We start from the raw sequence: 26,985 nt of genomic DNA on the forward strand, positions 1-26,985 counted from the left end.
GCAGGAAACCAAGTTGTGTGCTTGAAACTACTTCATTACCAAGCACAGACAATGGGCTCACATTTATGGAACTGCTTAAAGTGCTGATTGTACCACATTACCTTCCTTTAGACCCATTTGATAGACGAGTGTAGTGAAACAATATTTCACTATAGTGTTTATTTCATGCATAGATACGAACCTCTGCCACTAGCATTCCTTGTCATAAGTATATTGAGTAGTTTTCTAACTCTTTGTGATTGTTTTAGCCAATGCACTGGTTCTTGGATTACCAATGTGTCAGTTGGGAAATAAGTCACAACTGGATGTTAGCTCATTCTGAGTGGAGTATCTGCATATTTGTCGAACTGGAGTATCAGGATTCATTTCTTTAGCCATATTGTTGTCCTTTGCAATTGCAGGTCGATGTCCCATGTAGGAAATTCCTGAATTACTTCCTTAAATTTTGCATGAAACTGGACCATGTTTATTCCTGACAATTCCTGTAACACACTTTGGACCACTGCCTATTCTGGAAATACACTGAATCATCTTAATTGATTGGTCTGTCCCTTACATACTGTTATTCCAGAACTTTTGCAAGTACTGTGTATTTTGAACAGTCCCAGTTGGACTCCATTTCATCATGTCCAGTGTGGTTCTGATATTTCTACTCAGCAGGTCTGCAAAAGTTTGTGCAGTTCAGAGTTGTGTGCTGTAGTAGAAAAATATAAATTTTATGTTAAGTTTCCTACATGGTGTTTGACAATTTTTTCAAAACCGGTTTGAAAGTTTGCACAAATCTTTTAGCAAATGCATTTCCATTTACAAAAAACAGACTGGAATAATATTGATTCTATAACGATAGTAAGGAAATTATTCACAGCGTATATTCAGGAACAACATTTGCTTGAGATTGTAAAAAAACTACCAGGGGACGGAACATACTAGACATTGTTTGTGTTGCCAAAGAAATTACTGTAACTTCAAGTTTTACCACCATTGATGTGCAGTGATCTTGGGGTTATAAAGGTTAATTTGTTGCTAGGTAATTCTGCTAAACTTAAATCTAAGTCAATGCACAGAAGGTTAATTACAGATTATATGGAAGCAAAACAGTCACTATGTAAAACTAACTGGAGTGAGGTGTTGAAAAATTGCAGATGGAATGTGGAAAGTTTTGAAAGACAATTTTTTTGAGGGCAAAAAATCAGAAAAATGTTTAACTTCAGGATCTAGGCATACAACATCAGGGAGATATATTTCCATAAGGACAAGATATCTGATTAAGGTGAGAGACAAAAAATATAAGAAATGGAAGAGATGTCAAACTACAGCTTTGAAAACTGAAATAAACAAGCTGGACAGACATTAAGCATAGTGTGAGACAAGATCAACAAAAATTTGAAGACATTTTATATAAAGATATTGAGCATAATATGAAACCTTTTTATAGATACATAAGATGTGGAAGAAATAAAGACATACAAATTCATAAACTGTGTGCAGATTCTAAAAATTATTCTACACAACAGATTATAGATATATTTACAAAATCTTATGCAAAACAATTTGGCCCCACAAAAGGGGTGGTAAATTGTCCTAATGACATCCAGGTAACCCCAGATACTGGAATAAAATTAAATTATATTGAAAAAAAACTGTGCAAACTGAATCCAAACAAAGTGCAGGGAGGAGACGGAATTAGTAACAATGACCTGAGAACACTTCAGCAAGAATTTATAGTACCAGTATATCTATTATTCACTAGGTCATATAAATATGGGGAGATTATTGTAGACATGCACCTATTAAACTTGTCTTTAAGTGAAAGCGTAGTAGTTTCATGTTGTGGAAAAATAATGGAGAAGGTAATATTGGATGAGTTATTGTCAGAACAGTATAGGTTGGGACTTGAAATTATATATCAGCATGCATATTTTGAAAACAGATCTATTACCACCTGTAACATGATGATGTTCTTCGGGTTTCACTGTTGCAGTCATCACATTTGGGTTATCTGTTTGCAGTAGCCCTCAGTTGGCCTGATTATCAAAGTCTTGGGTCCTGCATCGGTTGCTGTCTCATCTTCCATGACGTCAGGTAGTCAGGGGTATAAAGCATGTAGCCGACGCCATTACATCAGTCTTTCTTGCAGTACGGTGCCGAAGCAGAAGCAGTTCGCAAGTGCTGGTCGGCCCACTCCTGAAATTTTCGTTTTCGAGTTTCAGAACGGAAGTCTTCAAAAAAGCTAAGTACCCCGTTGGGGAAACTTTTTCTTGCTCTAAACCAATGTCAGCAAAAGTCAATAATTGTATTTCTTGTGGAAAGCAAATACCTCATAAAGATTTTTATTCGTACTGTATTCCTTGCCTAGGCCCTGACCATGACATACCTTGCTGTTAGTTTTGTGCCTTATTTAAACAACAAACTATTCGTCGTTGGTATATTTACGCTTCTAAATATTTTGGTACTCTGTTCAATTAACCAGATATGGCTTTGGTAAGCCACCCGGCTACCGACATTCTGAAAAAAACGCAAAGATAAAGACAGAGATAGAATGCATAGGTCCAAAGCTGCCGACGACACTTCTCCTAAGCTAGTCATCAGTTCGCCGGTACTCAGTGAGGCGTTTTCACAGCCCCTGATACCTGCTACTTCAGATTTGCAGGCCTCTACTGAGACCCATTCAGAGTCTGATATGCTGCGAGATGCTTGAACTGTGGAACCCGTGGATGCCTCTACCTTGGATGGGTCCAGAGCTGCTGTGCAGGCACCAGCTTCTGAGGGAGTATTCAGGCCTACTGACTTGCATATTAAACCGATGCCATCTTCTTCTTCAAGGCCTAAAACTCGATCCATGTCTAAAATACCAACACCCAGACCGCATGGTCAGGCCTCTATGCCTAAAAAATAAATGATAAGAATGGCTGAAGACCTTATTACTTTAATCAGGGGAAGCCAACCTTCCCCCTCTAAGAGACCTAGGTCTGAATTTGCTTATGATTCTTCTGATCAGGATTCTGAAATTTCTGTTTCCTCTGATGACCAGGATTTTCCCTTATCTACCTTTGAGGATTCTGATGCAGAGGACTCTATTCCCTCTGCTTCCCCTCCAGAGGATTTCTCTTTTGGTGAAACCTTGCATACTCTTAGGGAGCATTTTTGCTGTGAAAGCCAGGATTACTCTGACTGTAAAAAGAGGCTTAGGGATTTCTTACTCCTGCCCCAACACAGGCCTTTAGCTATCCACCCCTGTACTGAACATTGTTGATGATGCCTTTTCAGAATCTAGCTTGGCCCCCGACTCTTTAACTCCTGCTCCCAGAAAACCAGATAGATATTACAGGGTTCCTGACTCTCACAAGTTCCTCTTTAAAAATCCTACTGCGGATCCTGAGACTATTTCACAGGGACCCAAGGCCATTAAAGCTACTACTGCCAAAAATCCTACTCCCTCTGATAGAGATTCCAGGGCGCTGGATAGATGGGGTAAGAAGGTATACACTTCTGCAACCTTGGCCATTAGGGCCTTAAACTGCCAGTTTTATATGTTGAAGTATCAGCAGCATATTAATGGATTGTTTAAACAGAAAATGATGTTGATTCCTGACTGTGCTGAAAATAAAGATTTACAGGATTTAATGCATTCTGCTGAACAAGTTGGAAAACATACTTTGCAATGTGGTTTTGATTCACTAGAGGCATCTTGCAGGGCTGCTGTCACTGGGTCTGTACTTAGAAGGAATGCTTGGCTTAAGTAGCAATCTTAGCCAGATCATGTTAAAGCTAAATTGCTGGATGCCCCCTTAAACCAGGACTGCCTATTTGGCAGCAAAGCAGAAGAAGTACTTAAAAATATGGAGGAAAAAGCTAAATCTATGCACTCTGTTAAAGATTTCCTGCAAGTACAGCCTCCCAGATTTAGTAGGCATTGGCCCTCTAAGAATTGCTCCTTTCCTGTCTCTTCCAGGCCTTCTCAGTCCAAACCCTGAACCAGCAGAACACACAGGCTTCAATCCCAAGGTACTCATAGGACTAAGCAGTGGTGGGCTCCCACTTCCAAAGCAGGGAATAGTAAGACTACCCCTATGGTAAACTGTCTCAATGACTTTACTTTAAAACTTCCAAGCCCTGCACAACTGACTGCTCCTTTAGGGGGAAAGATTGCCTGGCAGGCAAAAAATTGGGAACTCATTACCCAGGAAAAATGGGTTTCAAATATAGTTTCCCAAGGATACAGATTCCACTTCTACACTTTACCAACTCCAAACGGTTGGCCAGATCTGCCCCCAAATCAGTGGGCAGAGCCTTAAAAGCAAGTTCTCTCTCTTAAGTATAAGGGCTATTCAAACTGTCCCAGAAGAGGAAAGGGGCCAAGGTTTCTACTCAAGACTTTTCCTGGTGCCCAGAAAAGACAACTCCTGGTGTCCTATCCTGGACCTCTCTGTCCTAAACACATTTTTGTTGATCCCAAAATTCAAGATGCTAACTCTTCACCAGTTGCTTCCTATGCTAGGCAAGGGTGACTGGTTGGCAACACTGGATTTAAAGGAAGCCTACCTGCACATCCCAATCAGGAAATCTTGCAGAAGATACCTACGCTTCAAAGCAGGCTACATGCACTATTAGATGTCCTTCAAGGATGCATCTGCAGTCCTTACAAATGGGTTGTCCTGTTGTCAGGCAGCCCTTTGGTCGGCCGGATTCCAAAGTCTGGGTCTGGCCTCGGCTGGTGTCGCACTTCACCCGACGTCACAGCTGCAGTTCTTCGGGTATAAAGGCATCAGCCGACGCCATTTTCCTCAGTCTTTCTTGCCGCGTGGCGCCCGAAGCAGAAGCTGTTCGCAAGTGCCAGTCGGTCAGAACCAGAGATCACTACTTCCGAAGACTTCTAAAAAGCTAAGTACCCCGTTGGGGACTCTTTCTTGCCTCAGCCGATGTCAGAAAAAAGTGAATAACTGTTTAACTTGTGGGAAACAAATACCTCATAAAGATTTCCACTCTTACTGCTTACCTTGTTTAGGCCCAGACCACGACGTAGCAGCTTGTCTAGCCTGTGCTTCTTTTAACCGACGGACGCTTAGACGTCGGTCGGAATTTGCTGAGGAGTTTTTCGGCTCCGCTTTTGCTTACATTATGCCGTCGGATCCTCCGACTATGCAAATATCTAAAAAGCGCAAGGAAAAGGACCGACACTCGCGGTCCGCGGTTTCGGCCGAAACCGCGGTTAAGCCAACCACGAGTGTCTCGGTTTCGGCTGAAACCAAGCTCACGGTTCTTCCTTCAGCCGAAAGCTTACCTCCTACCGAGGCCTCATCCACCCTGGTGGAATCGGCTACTGAAATCCCACCTGCTCTTGCAGGTTCCCAGGATTTATCTGATACTATCCCCTTGGATATTTCAACCCCTGCACGTGGAGCTGCTAGGCCACCTGCAACCATGTCGATTAAGGCCTTTGCCAGGGCTAAAGCAGCTAAATCTACCAAAACTGTGCCTGCTAAGACCCCCTCTCACAGGCCTAGCTCTAGTTCACAAATGCTTAGTCTAGCAGAGGATCTCATTTCTTTGATCCGGGGATCCCAACCTCACCCAGACAGGGCCTCTCACCCACCTCCAGAGAAGAGGCCTAGAGCAGAGCCCCCTGAGCCAGTTTCTACAGATGACTCCTCTGATGATTCAGATAATTCAAACCCTCCAGAGGGCCCTTTCTCCCCTTATGAAGACTCTGATGCTGAAGAGTCCATTCCTTCTGCCTCTCCGCCTGAGGAATTTTCCTTTGGGGAAACCTTGCATGCTATGAGGGAACAATTTCAGTGGCAGGGCCAGGATTTTTCAGACTCTAGAAAAAAGCTTAGAACCTTTCTGCATTTACCACAGTATAGACCTTTAGCCATCCCTCCAGTTCTTACTGTTGTGGATGATGCATTTAATGATGCTTGTACTGCTCCTGATTCACTTCCTCTGGCCCCTGCTAAGCCCGATAGGTACTACAGGGTCCCGGACACACATTATCATTTGTATAAGGCTCCTTTTGCAGATCCCGAAACTATCTCCCAGGGACCTAAGGCGGTAGCAGCTACCTCTGCCAAAAACCCCCTCCCCTCTGAAAGGGAATCCAGGGCCTTAGAGTGATGGGGTAAAAAAGTTTACACTTCTGCTACTCTTTCAGCTAGGGCCTTGAACTGTCAATTCCACATGATCCAGTATCAAGAATTTATGTTAGACCAATTAACTAAACAGCTGTCCTCAGATGAACCATTAGACAAAAATCTGTTCAGGAAATGGTACATAACATTCAGCAGGTCAGTAATCATTCCTTAAAATGCGGCTATGATGCACTGGAGGCTTCCTTTAGATCAGCCATGACTGGCACAGTGATCAGAAGACATGCATGGTTAAAAGAGCAGGCCTTACCAGACCATGTCAAATCAAAGCTACTAGATGCTCCCATGGACAAGATCAATTTGTTTGGCTCTCCTGCACAACAGGTGCTGAAGAAGATGGAAGAGAAGGCAAAATCTGTCCAGACAGTCAAAGATTTCTTACAGGTCCAACTTCCAAGGTTTAGCAGGAATTGGCCCTCCAAGAATTGGTCCTTTCCAGACACCTCCAGAGCTCAGAGAGGCAGGAATAGGCGCTCAAGAGGCAGAGGTCAATCCAGAGGTGCCTACAGGGGACGCCAGTGGCAGGCTAACAACCAGCGAGGTACAGCCACAGATACAGCCGCCACCACTACTACAGGACAATCACAGTGACTTGGCTCTGGCACCGCCTACCAGGGAACAACTAGAAGCACCCTTAGGCGGGAAACTAGCCTTATTTTCAGTAAACTGGCATTACATCACAGGAGACAAGTGGATTTTGCAGACAATAGACCAAGGTTACAGGTTTCACTTCCATACTCTACCAAAGAAGAGAGGAATGCCAAACCTTCCTCCAAATCAAAAGGCAGAAGCTCTAACACAAATAACTCACTTATTAAGGATGAGAGCTGTAGAAAAGGTACCATTTATGGAGCAAGGACAAGGATTTCACTCCAGGCTCTTCCTGGTACCAAGAAAAGAAAACCAATGGAGACTTATTCTCGATCTGTCCGCTTTAAACACATACCTCATTGTCCCAAAATTCAAAATGCTGACCCTACAGCAACTTCTTCCCATGCTGGGCAAGGAGTCTTGGCTGGTAACTCTAGATCTCAAGGAGGCATACCTGCACGTCCCCATACGACCAAATTGCAGAAGATACCTCAGATTTCTTGCAGGATCAGAGCATTATCAATTCTCAGCATTGCCCTTTGGCTTATCTACTGCGCCCAGAGTGTTCACGAAATGCCTGGCATCAGTAATTGCTCATTGCAGGCTTCAGGGAATCCAAATCTACCCTTACCTGGACGACTGCCTGTTGCAAGCGGACAACAAAAACAAGCTAGCAGAAGACTTGAAAAGAGTCATTTATCTACTGCAAGCCCTGGGATACACAGTCTATATAAAAAAGTCAAGGCTGATACCATCCCAAAGGATAACCTTTTTGGGTGCAGAGCTGGACACATCAAAACAAATGGCATTCCTAACAGTAGAAAAACAGGAGCAACTACCTCTCTACTTCTTGGCATTAACAAAGAAGAACCAGCTAACAGCAAGAAAAGTCCTGCAAGCCTTGGGTTTCATGGCATCCTGCATAATATTGGTTCCACATGCCAGACTGCATATGAGAAAACTACAGTGGTACCTAAGGAATTTATGGTCTCAGCACAAGCACAGCCTAGAAACCCAAATTCCAATAATCCCATTCCTGAAGCAAGAATTCCAATGGTGGGCTCAGGCCTGTCAATCAAACAAAGGTCTACCCTTCCACAGCACTCAACCAAGCCAGACCATCACAACGGACGCCTCAGACCTCGGTTGGGGGGGCGCACATGCTGGACAAGTGCATACAAGGCTTATGGACTCAAGACCAGCTGCACCTACACATAAATCAAAAGGAAATGCTGGCAGTAAAACTGGCAATTCAGACATTCAGACCACTTCTTCGACAAGGTCAACTGTTGATAAGGACAGACAACACCACAGTTATGTGGTACATCAACAAACAGGGAGGCACACATTCGTACCCTCTAGGCCGGATGGCAATGGACCTCTGGAATGTGGCCCTGAGCTTCAACATTCAGTTACAAGCAATTTTTGTGCCAGGAAAAGAAAACATTCTGGCAGACATACTAAGCAGAACTACCACGGATGCCCACGAATGGATGCTGCATCCGGACATCTTCAAAACCATTACAAGAAAATGGGGACTACCAGAAATAGACTTATTTGCATCCCCACGCAATCACCAACTGAAGAAATTTTGCACAAGGACGTACCACCCACTTGCTTGGAAAGTGGACTCCCTATCTTTCAGTTGGAAAAACCTGACAGCATATGCATTCCCACCACTTCCTTTGATGCACAATGTGCTATTGAAGATCAAAGAGGACCGTCCAAGGATCATCCTGATAGCTCCAGACTGGCCAAGGCAACATTGGTACCCATTACTGAGGAGCATGTCTCGGGAACAAATATGGCCTCTACCCCTAGTTCCCTTACTGTTAACACAGAACAACTACAACACCCTGCATCCAAACCTGAAACCACTGCAGCTGACTGCCTGGAACATTGCATAACACCAAATAACCCAAATTTATCCCAAAGGGTTAAAGACATTATCTTGGAGGCTCGCAGACCCTCAACAAGAAAGAATTATTCAGCAAAATGGAAAAGATACCACATTTGGAGTACTGCAAAAGGAGAAAATGTGTCACTGGTAAACATAGCCAACATCCTGGAATACTTGGCAGAGCTCTTCCACAACGGCCTGTCCTATTCTTCCATTAAGATTCATGCATCAGCTATTACAGCAGAATTACAATACTTATCATGGAAAACTGCCTTCCTGCTTGCAATCACTTCAGCAAGAAGGGTATCTGAGCTACAGGCATTAATGGCAGTACAGCCCTTCCTGATCTTCCATCAAGATAGAGTGTCCATGAGAACAAATCCTACTTTTATGCCAAAGGTGGTCTCCAGGGTATCTTTAAATCAAGCTATCCACCTACCTACATTCTTCCCCAACCCACAGAACAGGGGAGAAAGACTTTTGCATACCTTGGATGTACATAGACAGTTACGCTACTACCTGGACAGGACCAAGAGCAATAGAAAAACTGACCAGCTACTGGTAGCATATGCAACAGGAATGGAAGGAAAAGCAATTTCAAAACTGACAATCTCTAAGTGGATAGGAAATTGCATTAGATTTTGTTACTCCTACCATGGGAAGAAAACTCCAGAAAACATCAGGCCTCACTCTACAAGGGCTACAGCCACTACCACAGCTTTTCTACGAGGAGTGGCTGCCAAAGACATTTTAGAGGCTGCTACTTGGAGCTCCGTGCATACATTTGCCAAGCATTATAATTTACCTTTATACTCCAGATCCCGAGCAGGTTTTGCTACTGCTGTTTTGCAAGGGATCTTAACTACACCATAATCTTATTTCTCCTCCTCCCCCAGTTTGGCTATGGTATTCTACCCATTTGTAAGGACTGCAGATGCATCCTTGAAGGACATAGTACAGTTTTGTACCTACCATAAATGTAGATGTCCGATAGGCATGCATCTGCAGTCAGGATTACCCACCCTCCTTCCCTCTGTGGTACTCCTAGGGTATTTGCCCATCTTGTAGCTGGCTGGGGGAATCTATTATGGTGTATTTGTTTGTATATAGGTACATACATGCTTATTTTTTGTTTGCTCTCTACTATTTGGAACCATTTGCATTATCCAAATTTAGCCTTCCTAGAGGGCACCTGGCATCTGGGGCAAGAAACACTGAGGAAAATGGCATCGGCTGATGCCTTTATACCCGAAGAACTGCAGCTGTGACGTCGGGTGAAGTGCGACACCAGCCGAGGCCAGACCCAGACTTTGGAATCCGGCCGACCGAAGGGCTGCCTGACGACAGGACAACCCATTTGTAAGGACTGCAGATGCATGCCTTTCGGACATCTACATTTATGGTAGGTACAAAACTGTACTTTCTCTGCACTGCCCTTTGGCTTATCTACTGTGCCCAGGGTATTCACAAAGTGCCTAGCTCCTGTCATTGCATTTTGCAGGCAAAGAAATATTCAAATATACCCATACCCGGACGATTGTCTAATTCAGGCAGAAAGCCAGGACATACTATTGAATCATCTGGCGTTTGTACAAAACCTGCTAACTTCTCTGGGGTACACCATAAACAAAAATAAATCACATCTTGTACCCTGCCAACACATTGTATTCCTGGGAGCAAGCTTGAACACAACTTCCCAGATGGCTTTCCTCACTCCAGAGAAACAAGTTCATTTGACAGACTACTTCAAACTACTGGCCACAAAGACACAGCTATCTGCAAGGAAAATATTGCAAGCCTTGGGGTTCATGGCCTCCTGCATTTTCCTAATTCCATATGCAAGACTGCATATGAGGAAACTACAGTGGTATCTAAAAAGCCTACGGTGTCAACATTCTCAGGATCTAGAAGCAATGATTCCTATCATACCTTGCCTACAGATAAGAGTTCCTTTGGTGGGCAGAGGCCTGCCGCCAAAAGAAGGGACTGCCATTCTCTCTACCCCCTGCCGCCCAATCCCTACCAGACACATCAGACTATGCATGGGGGGCTCACTTGGCAAGGAAGTGCATTCTGGGCAAATGGAACCCAATTCAAATGCACCTGCATATCAATCAAAAAGAAATGTTAGCTGTACAGAATGCTCTGACAGCCTTCAAGGACCACATTCTTCCAGGACAATTGATGGTAAAGATGGACAAACACCACTGTTATGTGATACATAAACAAGCAGGGGGGAACCCACTCATACCTTCTCTGCAGACTAGCCATGGCTCTGTAGAACACAGCCTTGAGCTACCAAGTGCACCTACAGGCTCAATTCCTACCAGGAAAGCTAAGTACACTGGCAGACAGACTAAGCAGAAATCTCATGGACCCACACGAGTGGAAACTGGAACCAAAGATATTCAACATGTTGAGAAACAAATGGGGGAACCCAGAGATAGACCTGTTTGCCTCCCCCCAGAACTACCAACTGGACAAATTCTGCACAAGTACTCCCCACAAACAAGCTTGGAAAGTGGATGCCCTGTCCTTCACCTGGAAAAAACTATCAGTTTATGCCTTTCCCCCTCTACCTATCCTCTCCAAGGTATTACTAAGGATCAAACAGGACAAACCAAGGATGATACTAATTGCACCAGACTGGCCACGCCAACACTGGTACCCCCTTTTGCACAGTGTGTCACTGCTGGCACCATGGCATCTGCTTCATATCCCTGCCCTGATGTCCCAGCAGGAAGGACAGATTCTGCACCCTCAGCTTCAAATCCTGAACCTGGCAGCCTGACTAATTACCTGATCTCTCCGTTACCATCCCTCAGTAAGCAAGTGTTGGATGTCATTCTGGAGGCAAGGAGGCCTATTACTAGAAAATCTTATGCTGAAAAATGGAAAAGATTCTGTTCCTAGAACCAAACTCAGGGGACGGGCACAGCAGCATCCAATTTACCTCAGATTCTTCAATACTTAACTGAGATACTTCACAAAAGCCTTTCCTTTTTCTCCATCAAAATTCATGCCTCAGCCATTTCAGCTCATTACAACACAGAGCCACCCATCTTCTCTCATCCACTGCTGAAGCAGTTCCTCAGAGGGGCCAAAAACTTAAGACCACCCAGGAGAGCCTCTACACCAGCCTGGGACCTTAACTTTGTATTGGAAAAACTCACTCTACCTCCTTTTGAGCCAGCTGAAAATGCAGAGTTGAAATTCCTTTCTTGGAAAACAGCCTTCCTTTTGGCCATCACTTCAGCATGAAGGGTGTCTAAGTTACAGGCCCTAATGGCAGTGGAGCCTTTCATCATCTTTCATGCGGACAGGGTGTCCCTCAGGACCAATCCCTCCTTCATGCCTAAGGTGGTATTCAATGTGCCTCTTTATCAGTCCATTAATTTGCCAACCTTCTTTTCTAATCCAGAGAACAAAGGGGAGCAAATACTGCACTCCTTAGAGGTGAACAGACAACTTAGATTTTACTTGGACAGGACTAAACCTCTCAAGACATCTGAACAGCTGCTAGTTGCATTTGCTGCAGGGGCAGAGGGGAACGCCATTTCAAAGCAAACCATTTCTAAATGGATAGGCCATTGCATTCATTTCTGCTATAAGCACCATGGAAAACCTACCCTACAGGTGATAAGACCACATTCAACCAGGGCTGCATCTACCTCTACAGCCTTCCTCAGAGGTGTCCCTACCAGGGACATCCTAGAAGCTGCTACCTGGAGTTCTGTACATACCTTCACCAAACATTACCATTTGCCAATTTTCTCTAAATCTAGAGCTGGCTTTGCTACTGCAGTGTTTCAGGGCCTTATAACTGGACCTAATGCTATCTAAATTTCTCCTCCCATCCTTAGCTTTGGGAATCTACCCAAATGTGATGACTGCAACAGTGAAACATGGAGAACATAGTACAGTTGTGTACACTTACCATAAATGTAGATGTTCAAGTGTATTCACTGTTGCAGTCCTGGTTACCCTCCCTCCAGCCCCCTGACTTATTTTGGCTATACCTCTAGTCTTGTTTACTATGCTTAAAGCTTTTTGGTGTATTTGCTTTTTTGTTGGAGGTGTAACCTTGTATTTATAGTTGCTTCCCATTATGGGGGCACCTGACATCTGGGGCAAGAAAAACTGATGTAATGGCGTCGGCTGCATGCTTTATACCCCTGACTACCTGATGTCATGGAAGATGAGACAGCAGCCGACGCAGGACCCAAGACTTTGCTAATCAGGTCGACTGAGGGCTACTACAAGCAGATAACCCAAATGTGATGACTGCAACAGTGAGTACACTCGAACATCTACATTTGTGGTAAGTTTGCACAACTGTACTTTCTATAACAATATAATAACGGCTATTAATGAAAAATTGTGCTGTGATGTAACTTATATAGATTTAACTTCAGCATTTGACAGGGTCATACACATGACACTGGTCAATAAATTAGTACAACTAGGTATTGACATACTCTTGATAAGATGGATAGCTGCATGGCTTACAAGTAGGACATGGCATGTATCATACAACAACTGAACAGGGGAAATCCTTGCTTACCGTCAGGGTGTCCCACAGGGCCCTGTCCTAAGCCCTTACTGTTTTAGATTGTATGTTTCAGACTTAACTTTTTCACCTGTGGTATTCTACTATCTATATGCAGATGACCTGAAATTGGACAAACTGATTACATGTGTTATAGCTAAGGCATGTCTGCAAAATAACTTGACTAAATTGACCATTTGGGCACAGGAAAATAATATGCTGATAAATACATCAAAAACTAAGCATATGAGATTTGGTAGGAGTAAAATAAAAGGTGAATGTTTAATATAGCACACAGTCATTGAAACTGTAGACTCGTTTAAGGACCTTGGGTATATGGGGATTCAGCTATGATTTTTTTAATCATATCAACCAATTGGTTAAGGATAGTTATAGAACTGTAGGTTGTATAAAAAGATTTATAAAGTCTAGGAAATCAAAAATAATGAAGTCATTGTTTGTTAGTTACATTAGACCCAAACTTGAGTATGGAATAACAATATGGAAACCCTATAAGAAAACAAGCATGAGTAAACTGGAAATAGTACAACAGACGTATACCAAGGGTATCCATGGATGTGAAAATTTAAGTTATTATGAAAGACTAAAATATCTGAACTTGTACAGTGTCTCTTACAGATATTTAAGAGGAGACCTTATTCAGGTATACAGGGCATTTAGGGACAACTACCTCTGGGAATGTTTGGGCTTAACAAAAATTACTACAGAATCATCAGACAACCTATGTAGGAGATTCTGTAGGAATGAGAAGTGTTCTAATTGGTTGTCTGACAGAGTAGCTAATGATTAGAACAGACTATCAAATTACATTAAAGCAAGTACTAGTTTAGATATTTTTAAGAACAGTCTGTATACTTATTATGGGAACAAGTGATTTGGTATATTGGCAAGCTAGAGGGCATTAATGCCTGTGCTTGAAATATTTGTATGTATGTGTTTGTATGTATGTATTTCTTGCATGGTGCCCTAATGTACTTATTCAGACTGTAATAATGCATTCCACAACAAACTAGTCACAAAAGCACTAGAGGAGGAAGGCAAACAATCCTTGCTGGTATAAAAACTTTTATTACCACAACGGCTGGAATAAGTCGAATTCAATACACTCCAAGGCACATCCAATACACTCCAAAGCACAAACGCTATGTCTCCACACCTGCGTTTTCGTTTCGGACACTTCTTCAGATGCACTACAATCCATTAATTTTACACCTGCCTTTTATACACATCCAATTCATAACAATTAACTAATTACAGCACCAATTTATAGTTAATTATCTAATATACTTATACTAATCACTTTAAAAACAGGCTAAAAGAATTTTTATTTAAAACTCATGATTTTAAAAAACTAATAACAACTTGACTTTACTAAAAACAAATCAAACCCACTTAATTTACAAAAAACCTTCACCAAATTCATCTATATGTATATTATACTCTACAAATTGTAAGTTTTAAAAATCTGCCTATAAATATAACATTTTATTATTGCACGTACTCCCTCTAGTGTACAAAGAGAAATATTACACACATATAAGGAAAAATTTTTTGTTTATAACCTAACTGGATACTGACTTCCTATCTTTGTTCAAAGAACTAAGCATAAATAATTGATAAGTTAAAAATTGTCACACTTCAATAAATTCATTTTCCTTCCCATCAAGAAGAAAGAATAATACTCATTAAACAGAAGTATCCTAGGACCAATAGTTAATATAATTAAAATAATATATTTATAATTAACATGAAAACAACTTTTAGATTTCAAAAACCATATTGCACTCATAATTTTGCAGCCCTCAATTTCAGCACAGGTAGTAAGGATACTATATTATTGAGACCTGGTTTGTTATACGATTCCAGCTGTAACTGCCACAACAGTTCTTTATATTCGATCGTATCTTCCCATGGTCCGCCTCGAATATCTTTCTTAACTACTTCCAAAACAAAAAAATGGAATACTGCTTCTGGGCATTTCATTTTATGATTTGCCAAGGCATTATTGGGGCACCCATTTTTAATATCATAATTATGTTCATAAATCCGATTTTTCAATTTACGTTCGGATTTCCCCACATAAAAAGCTTGGCATTTCTTACACATGCTCAAATAGACGATTCCATTTGTATGACAGTTCGCATATTCAGTACTCCTTACTAAAATATCCCTACTCTGTATATGAACTGAATCTCGGGCAAGAATGAACGGGCATTGCGGGCAACTACCACACTTAAAGGTCCCAATTCTACCCTTTTTCTGATGGTGACCCCTACCCTTTGTTTCAAAATAATTTTTAAGATTTTTACCTTTTCTAAAAGTGCATTTCAATGGCTGTTCAAAGAGCTGATTCAAATCCGAAAATTCCCCAAATTTTTGCCATTCAGTCTTAATAAGATTGAAAATAAATTTTGCTTCCCCATTATAATCCAATACCAAATTATTAGAACCATCAAATCTATCAATCTGATGCCCAGAATTCACTGGTTCATCAATTCCTAATATTGGATGAAATTTACTAGCCCTCCCAATCACCACTTCTTTTTCTACTTCAGCAATTAATACGTCAGGGTAGCCCCTCTCCAGGAACATACTATAAAGCTTCCCACATTCTACTAAAAAATCTTCATTCCTGGAGCACATTCTACTAGCCCTCACATACTGCCCTTTAATAATTCCTTTTTTATGGTGGTGTGGGTGTGCACTAAAATAGGACAGATATGAATTCGAGTAATTATCTTTCCTATAAACTTTTGAGAAGAATTTCCCTTCATTCTTCCCTATATAGATATCCAGATACTGTAAACAATCCTTGTTTTTATTGAAGGTGAAGTTAAGGAAGCTAGTAGTGCCAGATATATAGTCAAAGAAAACTGAAAATTCCTTCTCAGTACCAATCCATAACAGGCATATATCGTCTAAATAACGCTTATACAATTTCCAGCACTTTTTAAACCTGGAATTAAGTACAAACTTTTGTTCCCATATATCCAATATAATGTTAGCATAGGTGGGATCGCGACCCCCTGTACTTGCCTAAAGAACTCTCCCTCATAATGTATGAAATTGTTCGTCAGGACTACATCCATCAGGGTCAATATCAATCGAAAATCATTATGAGAAAACTTGCCATATTGAATCAATGCTTCTTCAAATAATTCCATACCTTCTTTATGCGGAATGGACGAGAACAAATCTATAATGTCAAGCGTAATAAACAATACATTTTCATCAAAAAGATCCTGCTTTAAATTCCTTAGTAAATCCCAGGAGTCTTTGACTATCCCTGGCCCTTCCTTCAAAACTTCTTTCAGCTTAACATCCAACCACTTAGCAATAGGGGCTGTAACTGAGCCCTCTGATGCAACAATTGGTCTCATTGGGGGGTTATTAATATTTTTATGAACCTTCGGCACCCCAAAGATTACTGGTACTTTTGGTTTCACCACTGATAGGTACCTGAAGGTGTTAATATCAATAGAACCCTCCAAAAGCAGGTCATTCAACACTATCCCCACTTTTTGATTACCTACATTGATCTCATTAACTGACGACCTCTCGTATCTATCCGCATTCAGCAATAATTCCATCATTTTGGATTCATACACTATCTGGTCCATCATGACAGTACCCCCTCCCTTATCAGGTTTAGATATCCGGATATTCTTATCCCCTGCTAGTTGTTGCAATAACCTATTTTCCTCCACTGTAAGGTTCGGAGCAACTCTTCTATTGGACAGTTCATTCCTAATTCTCTTTTCCACAAGGTTCTCAAAATTCTTGAGTTGCTGATTAATAGGGGGGTTAAAGATACTTCTTTTCCTTAAATTATGAGTATCTGGACCGATTTCATTTAAATTCTGTTTCTGATACAACAGTTCAAAATTTTTCTTTCTAGTGAATAATTTCAAATCAATAAGGACCTTGCTAACATCTGCTTTTTTATTTGGTATAAATTTCAGTCCCTTTGTAAACAGTTGGAAGTAAATTTCGTTAATTTCAAGAGCACTATAATTGTATATAGTGTATCCATTCCTTTTATTAACTATCCCTTCCTTCACGCCTCCATCAGAACTGGACTCATAAGCTTGCTCACCATCTAACGCTCCTACCACTTCATGTTGTTCTTGTTGTGATTCCTGTAGTGGGTACGTTGGTAAACCCCCCCCCTCCCCCTCCTGAAAGTTTTTTTGATAATTCCTTTGATTATAATTCCTAATCCGTTCAGATCTTCTCAACTCAGGAAACTCCTGTTCATCCCTCAAACCAATATTATCCTGACCTTGTTCTACCCCTTCAAAAACTGCTTCTTGATTGGATTGGTAGTTAAAATTTTTATTTTTATTGTTCATAAAAATACCTCTTGGATTTGGGTAATTAGTTTTTTGTTTATATTCTTCCATATCCCTTCCAAGTTTTTTGCACTTTCTATCAAAAATATTAGACAAATTTCTCTCTATATTGTTTAACATACTTTGGTATTTTTTCCGATTTTCTTCCATAGAGAACAATAAATCATTGACAATTACTTTATTCAATTCTTCTAATTCTAAATTCAGGCCCTCCATCTCCCTAGAATTCTCCTTTACAGTAGCTTTTAATATATCCAGGCCACAATTATTGAAAATGTTCAATAATTCATGATGGAAATCGGACCCTACTTTCACTTTATTTGGATACTTACATATCCTTAACCCTTTCGGGACAATACTTAAGCTTATACATTCTTTAAGATAGGCATTCTCAAGTTCTAAGTTTTTAAACTTGAATAACATTTCATCAAAACGATCCACATTCTGTTTAAACGAACAATTAGACTCAGTATCTCTATTACTAGGCAGAATTTTAGAATTAAAACAATATTTAACTTTTAAAACAGTGTTAAAGTCCAACTGTCCGTAATTAGTGTCTTTCTGGCTGGTACCTGCCTGTTGGGAACTCGCTCTGTTATCGTTGAAGCCTCTAGCGTTACCCAACTGCTGCTTACATCTCGCTCCATTACCAGCTTCCACTCGTTGCTTAGCCGCTAGGTTCTGTTCTTCATTTTGCAAGGACCTCAAACACGACGGTACACCATTACCAAAATCACTGCTATCCACCACTCCAGAACCGAAAGGTAGTCTTTCCCCAGAGAACACTTCATAGTCCGACTGACTATTGGAACGCTGCCTACATCGACGTCTATCCCTCCTTGGGAGAGCTTCCTGGTTCAGCGGAAGTGCTGAAGGCGAACTCTGCGTCACACCACCACCTCTGGTCATCAGTTCGATAAGCTGGGTTAATTGCCCAGACAGTTGATCTAACTTTGCGTTAGTATCCAGCCCTGATACACCTTCAATCGGTGCTATAGTGCCTTCCTCCACCTCCATAACTCGACCAGACCAAACAACAACGGAGGCTAGCACCAAAAAAACACGTACTAGTCACAAAAGCACTAGAGGAGGAAGGCAAACAATCCTTGCTGGTATAAAAACTTTTATTACCACAACGGCTGGAATAAGTCGAATTCAATACACTCCAAGGCACATCCAATACACTCCAAAGCACAAACGCTATGTCTCCACACCTGCGTTTTCGTTTCGGACACTTCTTCAGATGCACTACAATCCATTAATTTTACACCTGCCTTTTATACACATCCAATTCATAACAATTAACTAATTACAGCACCAATTTATAGTTAATTATCTAATATACTTATACTAATCACTTTAAAAACAAGCTAAAAGAATTTTTCAGACTTAACTTTTTCACCTGTGGTATTCTACTATCTATATGCAGATGACCTGAAATTGGACAAACTGATTACATGTGTTATAGCTAAGGCATGTCTGCAAAATAACTTGACTAAATTGACCATTTGGGCACAGGAAAATAATATGCTGATAAATACATCAAAAACTAAGCATATGAGATTTGGTAGGAGTAAAATAAAAGGTGAATGTTTAATATAGCACACAGTCATTGAAACTGTAGACTCGTTTAAGGACCTTGGGTATATGGGGATTCAGCTATGATTTTTTTATTCATATCAACCAATTGGTTAAGGATAGTTATAGAACTGTAGGTTGTATAAAAAGATTTATAAAGTCTAGGAAATCAAAAATAATGAAGTCATTGTTTGTTAGTTACATTAGACCCAAACTTGAGTATGGAATAACAATATGGAAACCCTATAAGAAAACAAGCATGAGTAAACTGGAAATAGTACAACAGACGATACCAAGGGTATCCATGGATGTGAAAATTTAAGTTATTATGAAAGACTAAAATATCTGAACTTGTACAGTGTCTCTTACAGATATTTAAGAGGAGACCTTATTCAGGTATACAGGGCATTTAGGGACAACTACCTCTGGGAATGTTTGGGCTTAACAAAAATTACTACAGAATCATCAGACAACCTATGTAGGAGATTCTGTAGGAATGAGAAGTGTTCTAATTGGTTGTCTGACAGAGTAGCTAATGATTAGAACAGACTATCAAATTACATTAAAGCAAGTACTAGTTTAGATATTTTTAAGAACAGTCTGTATACTTATTATGGGAACAAGTGATTTGGTATATTGGCAAGCTAGAGGGCATTAATGCCTGTGCTTGAAATATTTGTATGTATGTGTTTGTATGTATGTATTTCTTGCATGGTGCCCTAATGTACTTATTCAGACTGTAATAATGCATTCCACAACAAAACAAAGCAATTCTTATATAAACTAGGTACCAATCTCACTGGCAATATGTTCAGGAAGACCACAAGTTGTGAAATGTCTTCAAACAAATAATGGTAGCATTGTATCTGATTTCTTGCATGTGAAATAATTCTGGATTGAATATGTATCAGTTATAGTCCTGAATATGCTATTCATAAATGGCCCCGTGAAATCTTCACACAGTCTTTTTCAACATCTGTCTGGAAATTACTCTGGATATAACAGTGTTTGTTGTGATACTTTCTGTTCCTTCTGTTGTGGCACACAGACTTTACACATATTCTCTATTTTTTTCTCTGGTCATCACACTACCTGCCTAGGTAGTGATTCCATTTTAACAATGCCAAGGTAGTCTGCATGCTAGAAACAGAGAGGGGATACCTACAGGAGTTACAAGATCCTACACGGAGAAAGTGCAGTTAGATACATTTTGAGTAATTAAATTCAGTGTATTGGCTGCAGGGTTAGGTTTGCTAAGTACAGCCCTCTGGAATTACTGTTTAACTGTAGGCTCCAGTCAGGATTCATGCCTCATGAATGGAGAAAGGCAACAGTCATTCCTTTGCAGAAAGGTGGGCCATCTACAGACCCTGGAAAGTACAGACCCATAAGTCTCACTAGTCTTATATGTAAAGCCATGGAAATAATTTTCATGGAGATGATCAGTAGAGATATAGTAAACCACCAGACACTGGACCCGACCCAGTTTGTTTTTGTCAAGGGCAGATCATGCCTACTTAACCTGGTGGACTTCTTTGAGAAGGTCACCAAAACAATGTGTGAGGGCAAAATCATTCACACTGCCTACCTTGACCTGGCCAAGGCATTTGACACAATAACACACTTGGCCATTACTGACAAACTCAAAATGTTAGGCACAAATATGTATGTCACCCAGTGGATAGCCAACTGGCTCACAAACAGGACCCAGGAAGTTAGATTTGGGGAGTCCACCTCTACAAAGAGGCCACTCACAAGTGGAGTCTTTCAGGGATCAGTCCTTGGACCACTACGTTTTGGCATTTACTTCTCAGAAGTCAAGACCAATGTCAGTGGTCTCTGGATGACTACATTTGCAGATGATTGCAAATTAGGATCTGTCATTGAATCTCATACTGACACAAATGTTCTCCCAGAGGGACAGACACATACAAACAACTGGTGTCACAGCCATGGACTAAAACTAAATGCCAGGAAATGCACAATAGTATCCTTTTGGAAGTCATCCATCCCTGGTAACTATCACTATTGAAAACACACCCCTTAGATTTGACCCAGTAGTCAGGGAATAAGGGACACACTTAGGTAGTAATCTAGACTTTGATCATCATGTGTTAACAGTGGTGAGGAAATCATTCTATGTTGTGCAACTTATAAACAAAGGTATGGCATCTAAGTCCAAGGAAGTCATTGTTCCACTGTATTCATCATTCATCAGACCTGTAATTGAGTACAGTGCCCCCTTTGGTATGTACCTAACCAGGCATATCCAACAATTGCAACATCCACAGAGGTTCCTCACTAAAAGAATACAAGATGTAAGTTATATGTCCTATGCAGACCGCCTCAAGGCCCTATCCCTGTATTCTGTCTCCTACAGGCTTTTGAGGGGCGATCTATGTCTGGCATACAGGGCATTGTCAGACCCCACTCTGATGAACCTCCTACACATCCACAAAACAAACAGCACCAGAAGTAACCATTCTAAAGACTTAAACCTTGCCTGTGATATAAATGGGACCTGCTGGAGAGGTATGTATCCCAGAGACTATCCTGTCTATGGATCAGACTCCCCATCCATGTGAAGCAGAGTTCCTCCCTAACCCAATTCAAGCACAGCTTGGACAATTGGATGTGAGACAAGAAATTCATCCCTGGTTTGGCATCTATGTCTCTAATGGACACAGGTAACCTGTAAATGGTTTATCTCCTAGGCCCATGCTTACACTTATCAAGGGTATCAGAACTTGTCAGAGATTTGGGATGCATGGCTAGACTTAACAAGACCCTTGTGGTCGTTAGCCTAGAAAACACCTATGAAGCTGTGAACATCACTTGGTGTAACTGGTACTGACCTCATATATGCAGAGCCTAGATCTAAATTTAAATTTAGTCATATGAGTATTAGGCAGAGACATTTAGGTGACATGTTATCTTTTGAGAGATTAATTAAATGTCACTTATGTAAAAAAGATAGCAGTCATTGTTATAATAACATTTTGTGGACTTCAAGTAATGTATATAGTATCCGGTTTTAACAGCAGAAATTAGCATGTGGCAAGTTAAACGTCCTATTTGGAATAAGATAATACAGCAAAAATTACAAATGATCTTCCCTTTACAAAAAAAAGGATTATATTTGCAGTAGTTTTGTTCATGGCATAGTCTGCACCTAGCAAATAGGAAATTCCACCTTAGCTGAGTCTTATATTTAGTAAGTGGCAGCCAGTTTGCCATGAAAAAGCTAATATGATGTAAAAAGTTCAAAATCTAGGGCTCCAGCAATATTGGTATGCAACCATGCTACATCTGCTTGGAGGTGAGACCATTTCTCCTGTATGCCTTCACATTTCCTCATACTAAGTACTGTACAATGTGTTCACAACAGCAAACATTCTGCATTTTCCCAGTGGCTCTTCAGAGGTAAGATCTGACTGAATGTCAAGCTGCATTGCAACATGGTGTAGGACTATTTAATGCCATGTCTTATAATGCTGTATGGTGCATTGTTGGAACAATGTAAACACACAGAAATGAACTAATGTTGAACAGTGTTGTTTCCAGGCAAGTGTTACATCACACCAGCATGGCCACCTTGCAGCATCTCTATGGGATCAGTGTGCTGAGCAGACATTGGTATATTTTGAAATCTTCTGAGCCCCTTGTGTTTAACTTCATTTTTCATATACAGTTCTAAAATATTTCTGTACACTACCATGTACCTGAAGAAGTCCAGGTGTGCAGTAGGTGTGCAAATGGGGATCCTCAGCATACTGCACAGTTAACAGACGTATGAGCTATAGACCTAGGAAGAGGAGTGATGACTAAGATGCATAGAAGGACACATGCAGATGTACAGCACCAACACGTATCACCTGGCACCAGAGGTGCTTGTAATGGTAATGCTTATTTAGCATCACATAGCTGAACAGTGACTCACTGTTATATGGAATGACTGTCTCTCTCAATTCCATTCATGCCATTCGGCACATCAGACAATCTGCACTTTCCAAGCACTCATTGTTTCTGTAGTGGTTTAGTTTTTTTATGGGGTGGGTTGCTAGCCTGGCGCCCAACCCCCCTCTGAGGGCATATCACACACTTGCATGCACATTCACACCTAGGGCAAATTTAGAGTGTCTAGGCCACCTACTGCATGTCTTTGGAATGAGGGAGGAAACAGGAGCACCTAGAGAAAACCCACGCGAACAGAGGGAGGACATGCAGACTCCACACAGAAGGCACCCCAGCCAAGAATCGAACTGGAGAACCTCTTGCTGTGAGGTGATAACACTAACCGCTGCACCACTGCACCACACGTTATGCAATGACAGCTTTTATTATAAAGGGATGCATCCTTCTGTGGAATAAACTGCACTGAAGCACTTTACCACAACCATGTCTAGTCACCTAGCCTGCCACCCCAACACAGTGACACTTCTGATCTCTTGCAGCAGTACCAAGTCCCTTCATAAGAATATTATGCTAATGAGGCATACTGTGCCGTCATGGCAACATTGGCCAAAAGTTTTATGTAAGAGGTCATCCCTTTCCATTACTGCAGAACATCAAAGCCTGTTGATACACTGCTACATACATGAGACTGAGGCCCAGATAGCTGGCAGGGATGTTACATTATTTACACTGTCTACATTATGGCTGCCCCTGGCACCCTACCACCTTTGTGTAGTGCAGAAAGCACTGCCACATAATGGGGCACTGGAGCTATCAGGGCAGAGGGTAGGAAGAGGTGTGCATTGTGTGTGAGCTCTACTGTAAGTGACCCCTGAACATCGTTGAACTTTAATGCAGTTTCATTCTATGAGTCATCCTAATGTGACAGCCATGGGTAATTCCAGCCATGCACATCCCACTTATGGAACTGTGCACAGTGTTTATGAATCGGCTAGTCTATTTTTTACCATTTGTTCTGTTCAGCCCTGGATAAGAAACTGATAGCTTTCATGGATCTGTCGCTTGACCAGTAGCACGTCTTTCACATGTCTTATAAACTTTGTTTTCCAAACAGATATAAGCTACTCCTTTTAGTACTGTTCAGTTGTGCAAATGTATAAAAACTCTAGATTTTGTAGCATCCATTAATTATTACTTCTGGATGCTAGCACATTCCGTACTAGCTAATAATAATGACCTTGGGTTTTCAGACAGTAAATCTGCCTTCCATGTGGTTTGTTATAAGGAATGTTAAACTAAATTTTGAGGAATGTTAAAATTACTGATTACAGCCATGTGTGGAAGAAGGAACCGAATAACGATTTATAGTCTCACCATTGGTTTGTGCTTTTTTAACAGGATGATGAATTTCCATTGGTATTGATTGCTATCTACATTGAGCAACCCACTCCATTTGTGTCCGAATTCTTCAAACGACTCCTTGCACTCAACTACCCTAAAAAGAGGTTGCAGTTGTTTATTCATAACCATGTAAGTGGTTTTAAAAACATCTCTGAAATGTGGTATGACTGTTTACTTGTGTGATCCTTTCCTGGTTTCAACATCTTTGTATGGATTTAAACCACATTATTCCCTGGATGTAGATGCATGCTAGTGACAGGTTGTTTCCAGTGGTTATTGAATTGCTTTCTTTTAAGATGCCATTGCATCTCTAGAAACCTGAGCTTGAAAAACGTGGCACTGAAATGTTTGGCTGTGAGCTGTTAAAGGCCTCCTTCATATAGTCTTTAATGTTGTCAGCTATTAATGGCCTTTAGTATGCAGTCCTTGGTTTAATTACCTCAGTCTGTCATCTTGCATGTTATGCAACTCTAAGCAAGTCAGTTAGCAAGACATTATTCTAGGGTCTCCACTGAAAAACAACAGTCTTGCATAGTAAGATAAACCTAGTTAAATTATTAATGTGAAGTTAATAACAAATTTGTGTTGTGTATTAATTTCTCACTAGATAACTACAGAGTGACAGTTATGGAGTTACATACATCAGATATCAGAAGGAAGACCTTTTCTGTCATGTATTCCGTGTCATTTCCCAGAAGTGAAACAATGTCATCTGTTACTAGCACTAACAAATAGCCATGGATCATTCCCTTACAAAATCAGTGCCCTATTTATTCCTTATTTATCTCCATTGCTAAAACTTGGTAATTCATAGAACATTGAGATGTTCATCATTATGGTCCCTATTGCAGCAGCCTTAGCTATATGAGTTATAACTTGCATAGAGTATAACAACCCGACACCTTCCAAAGTTTCAGGACACCTTCCTTGTGCCCAAACTGTTGGCTCAAGCTGAGCTGACAAAAAGTCAGGTTTGGGTCCAAAGCTAAGCTGTAGGACCCACCCAGATTCCTGTTCTGTGCTGCAGGTATTTCAACTGGGTACACTCCCTAAAAGGCCCTAACTGGGTTGTCAAACTCCACACCTCTTGGATCTTCACACAAGCCCCTGCTTACCCTTTTCTGAACCTCCAAATGAAGAACTCCTTTCTTAGAGTGCTGTTTGCAGTCCATGTCCTTTTATACAGCAGTTATTGTCAGTTAGTGCTCCATTATCTAATTAATACACGTAAGTTTCTGAGTAAGATTCGATGGAAATTTTTCATACACGAGTCACTTTTAAAGGAACATTGTACGTTTTTTATAACCAATATGCTGCTACATAAATATACAGGTTTACAGTCATGTTACTGAAGACCATTATATTGCCAGCCAAAAAGATTAAAATTTTGAAATCCACAATATTGAACTCCCAGACTTTAGCCCATCTTAACACTCTTTCCTGGATCCAAAGCAGTAGAGAGTTAAAGTATTTAGTGATTTTTTCCATCCTTATAGGTCTCAATATTATAGCCTTTCATTATGTTCCTCTCAGAATTCTGGTCGATGATATTCTGGTGTTCAGAAACGTGATAGTTTACCTATTTTTTTCAGCTGCCTTATGGCCTGAATCATGACTGAAATTTATTACGAAGGATCAGTCTGCTCATGTTTTGTAACAAATTAATAAGTTACTTAAAGAAATAAGCATTTTATTGTCACTTTAACATTACATCAATAATACAACAGTGGAAGGACATCAGTACAATGCATACAGTTTTGATCTTCTAAAAGGCCAGTCACCAGCAGAGCCTCTGAAATTGGTCCTGAGACTACTCCTTTTTGGCATCGACTTCCCTGAAGTCAAGGCCAATGGCAAGGGCCTCTGGCTGACAAATTGTGCAGATGATTGCAAACTAGGAGCAGTCATGGAATCCCCTACCAACACTGATGGTCCTCAGGAAGGGCTGATACAGATAAATAACTGTTGTCAAAGCCAAGGACTAAAACTGAATATCAAAAAATGCATAATAGTATTCTTTGGGAACACCCAGTAACTATCATACTAATAGTACACCCCTAAGAGTTCACCCAGTTGTTAGGGACTTTGGGATGTGCATAGACAGTAATTTAGCCTACAACCATCATGTGTCTACGGTAGTTAGGATATCATTCTATGTTGTGCAACTTATAAACCAAGGTATGGCATCTAGGTCCAATGTGGTAATTTTTCCACTGCATTAGGCACTCTTCAAACCTCTTGAATGCAATGCCGCCTTTGGTATGTACCCAACCAGGCACATCCAACAACTAGAATGTCCACAGAGGCTCCTTACTGAAAGAGTACAGGCATAAATAGAGTGTCCTCTGCAGACCACCTCAAAGTCCTATCCTTGTATTCTGTGTCCTACATGCTGTTGATGGGAGATTTATGCCTGGAGTACAAGGCTTCTTTGGACCCAGCTATGATGGATCTCTTTCATATCCGCAAAACAAGCAGCACCTGTATTACCTGTTCTAACGAATTAAAACTTGATGTAATATAAATAGGACC

At 40.9% G+C, this 26,985-nt stretch overlaps 1 protein-coding gene across 1 annotated transcript in view; it reads left to right on the top strand.

Annotated features, from left to right (window-relative positions):
- The window catches only part of PLOD1 (procollagen-lysine,2-oxoglutarate 5-dioxygenase 1), a 1,142,395-nt gene that overhangs the window by 540,656 nt on the left and 574,754 nt on the right, over positions 1 to 26,985 (top strand). The window contains exon 9 of the mRNA XM_044063038.1: positions 24,451 to 24,582. Within this exon, the coding sequence (XP_043918973.1) occupies positions 24,451 to 24,582 (132 nt within the window). The remainder of the gene's footprint in view (positions 1 to 24,450; positions 24,583 to 26,985) is intronic.

The sequence above is a fragment of the Protopterus annectens genome, chromosome 2.part1 (genome assembly GCF_019279795.1).
Source record: "Protopterus annectens isolate FY-2018-M chromosome 2.part1, PAN1.0, whole genome shotgun sequence".
Taxonomy (NCBI): Eukaryota; Metazoa; Chordata; order Ceratodontiformes; family Protopteridae; genus Protopterus; species Protopterus annectens.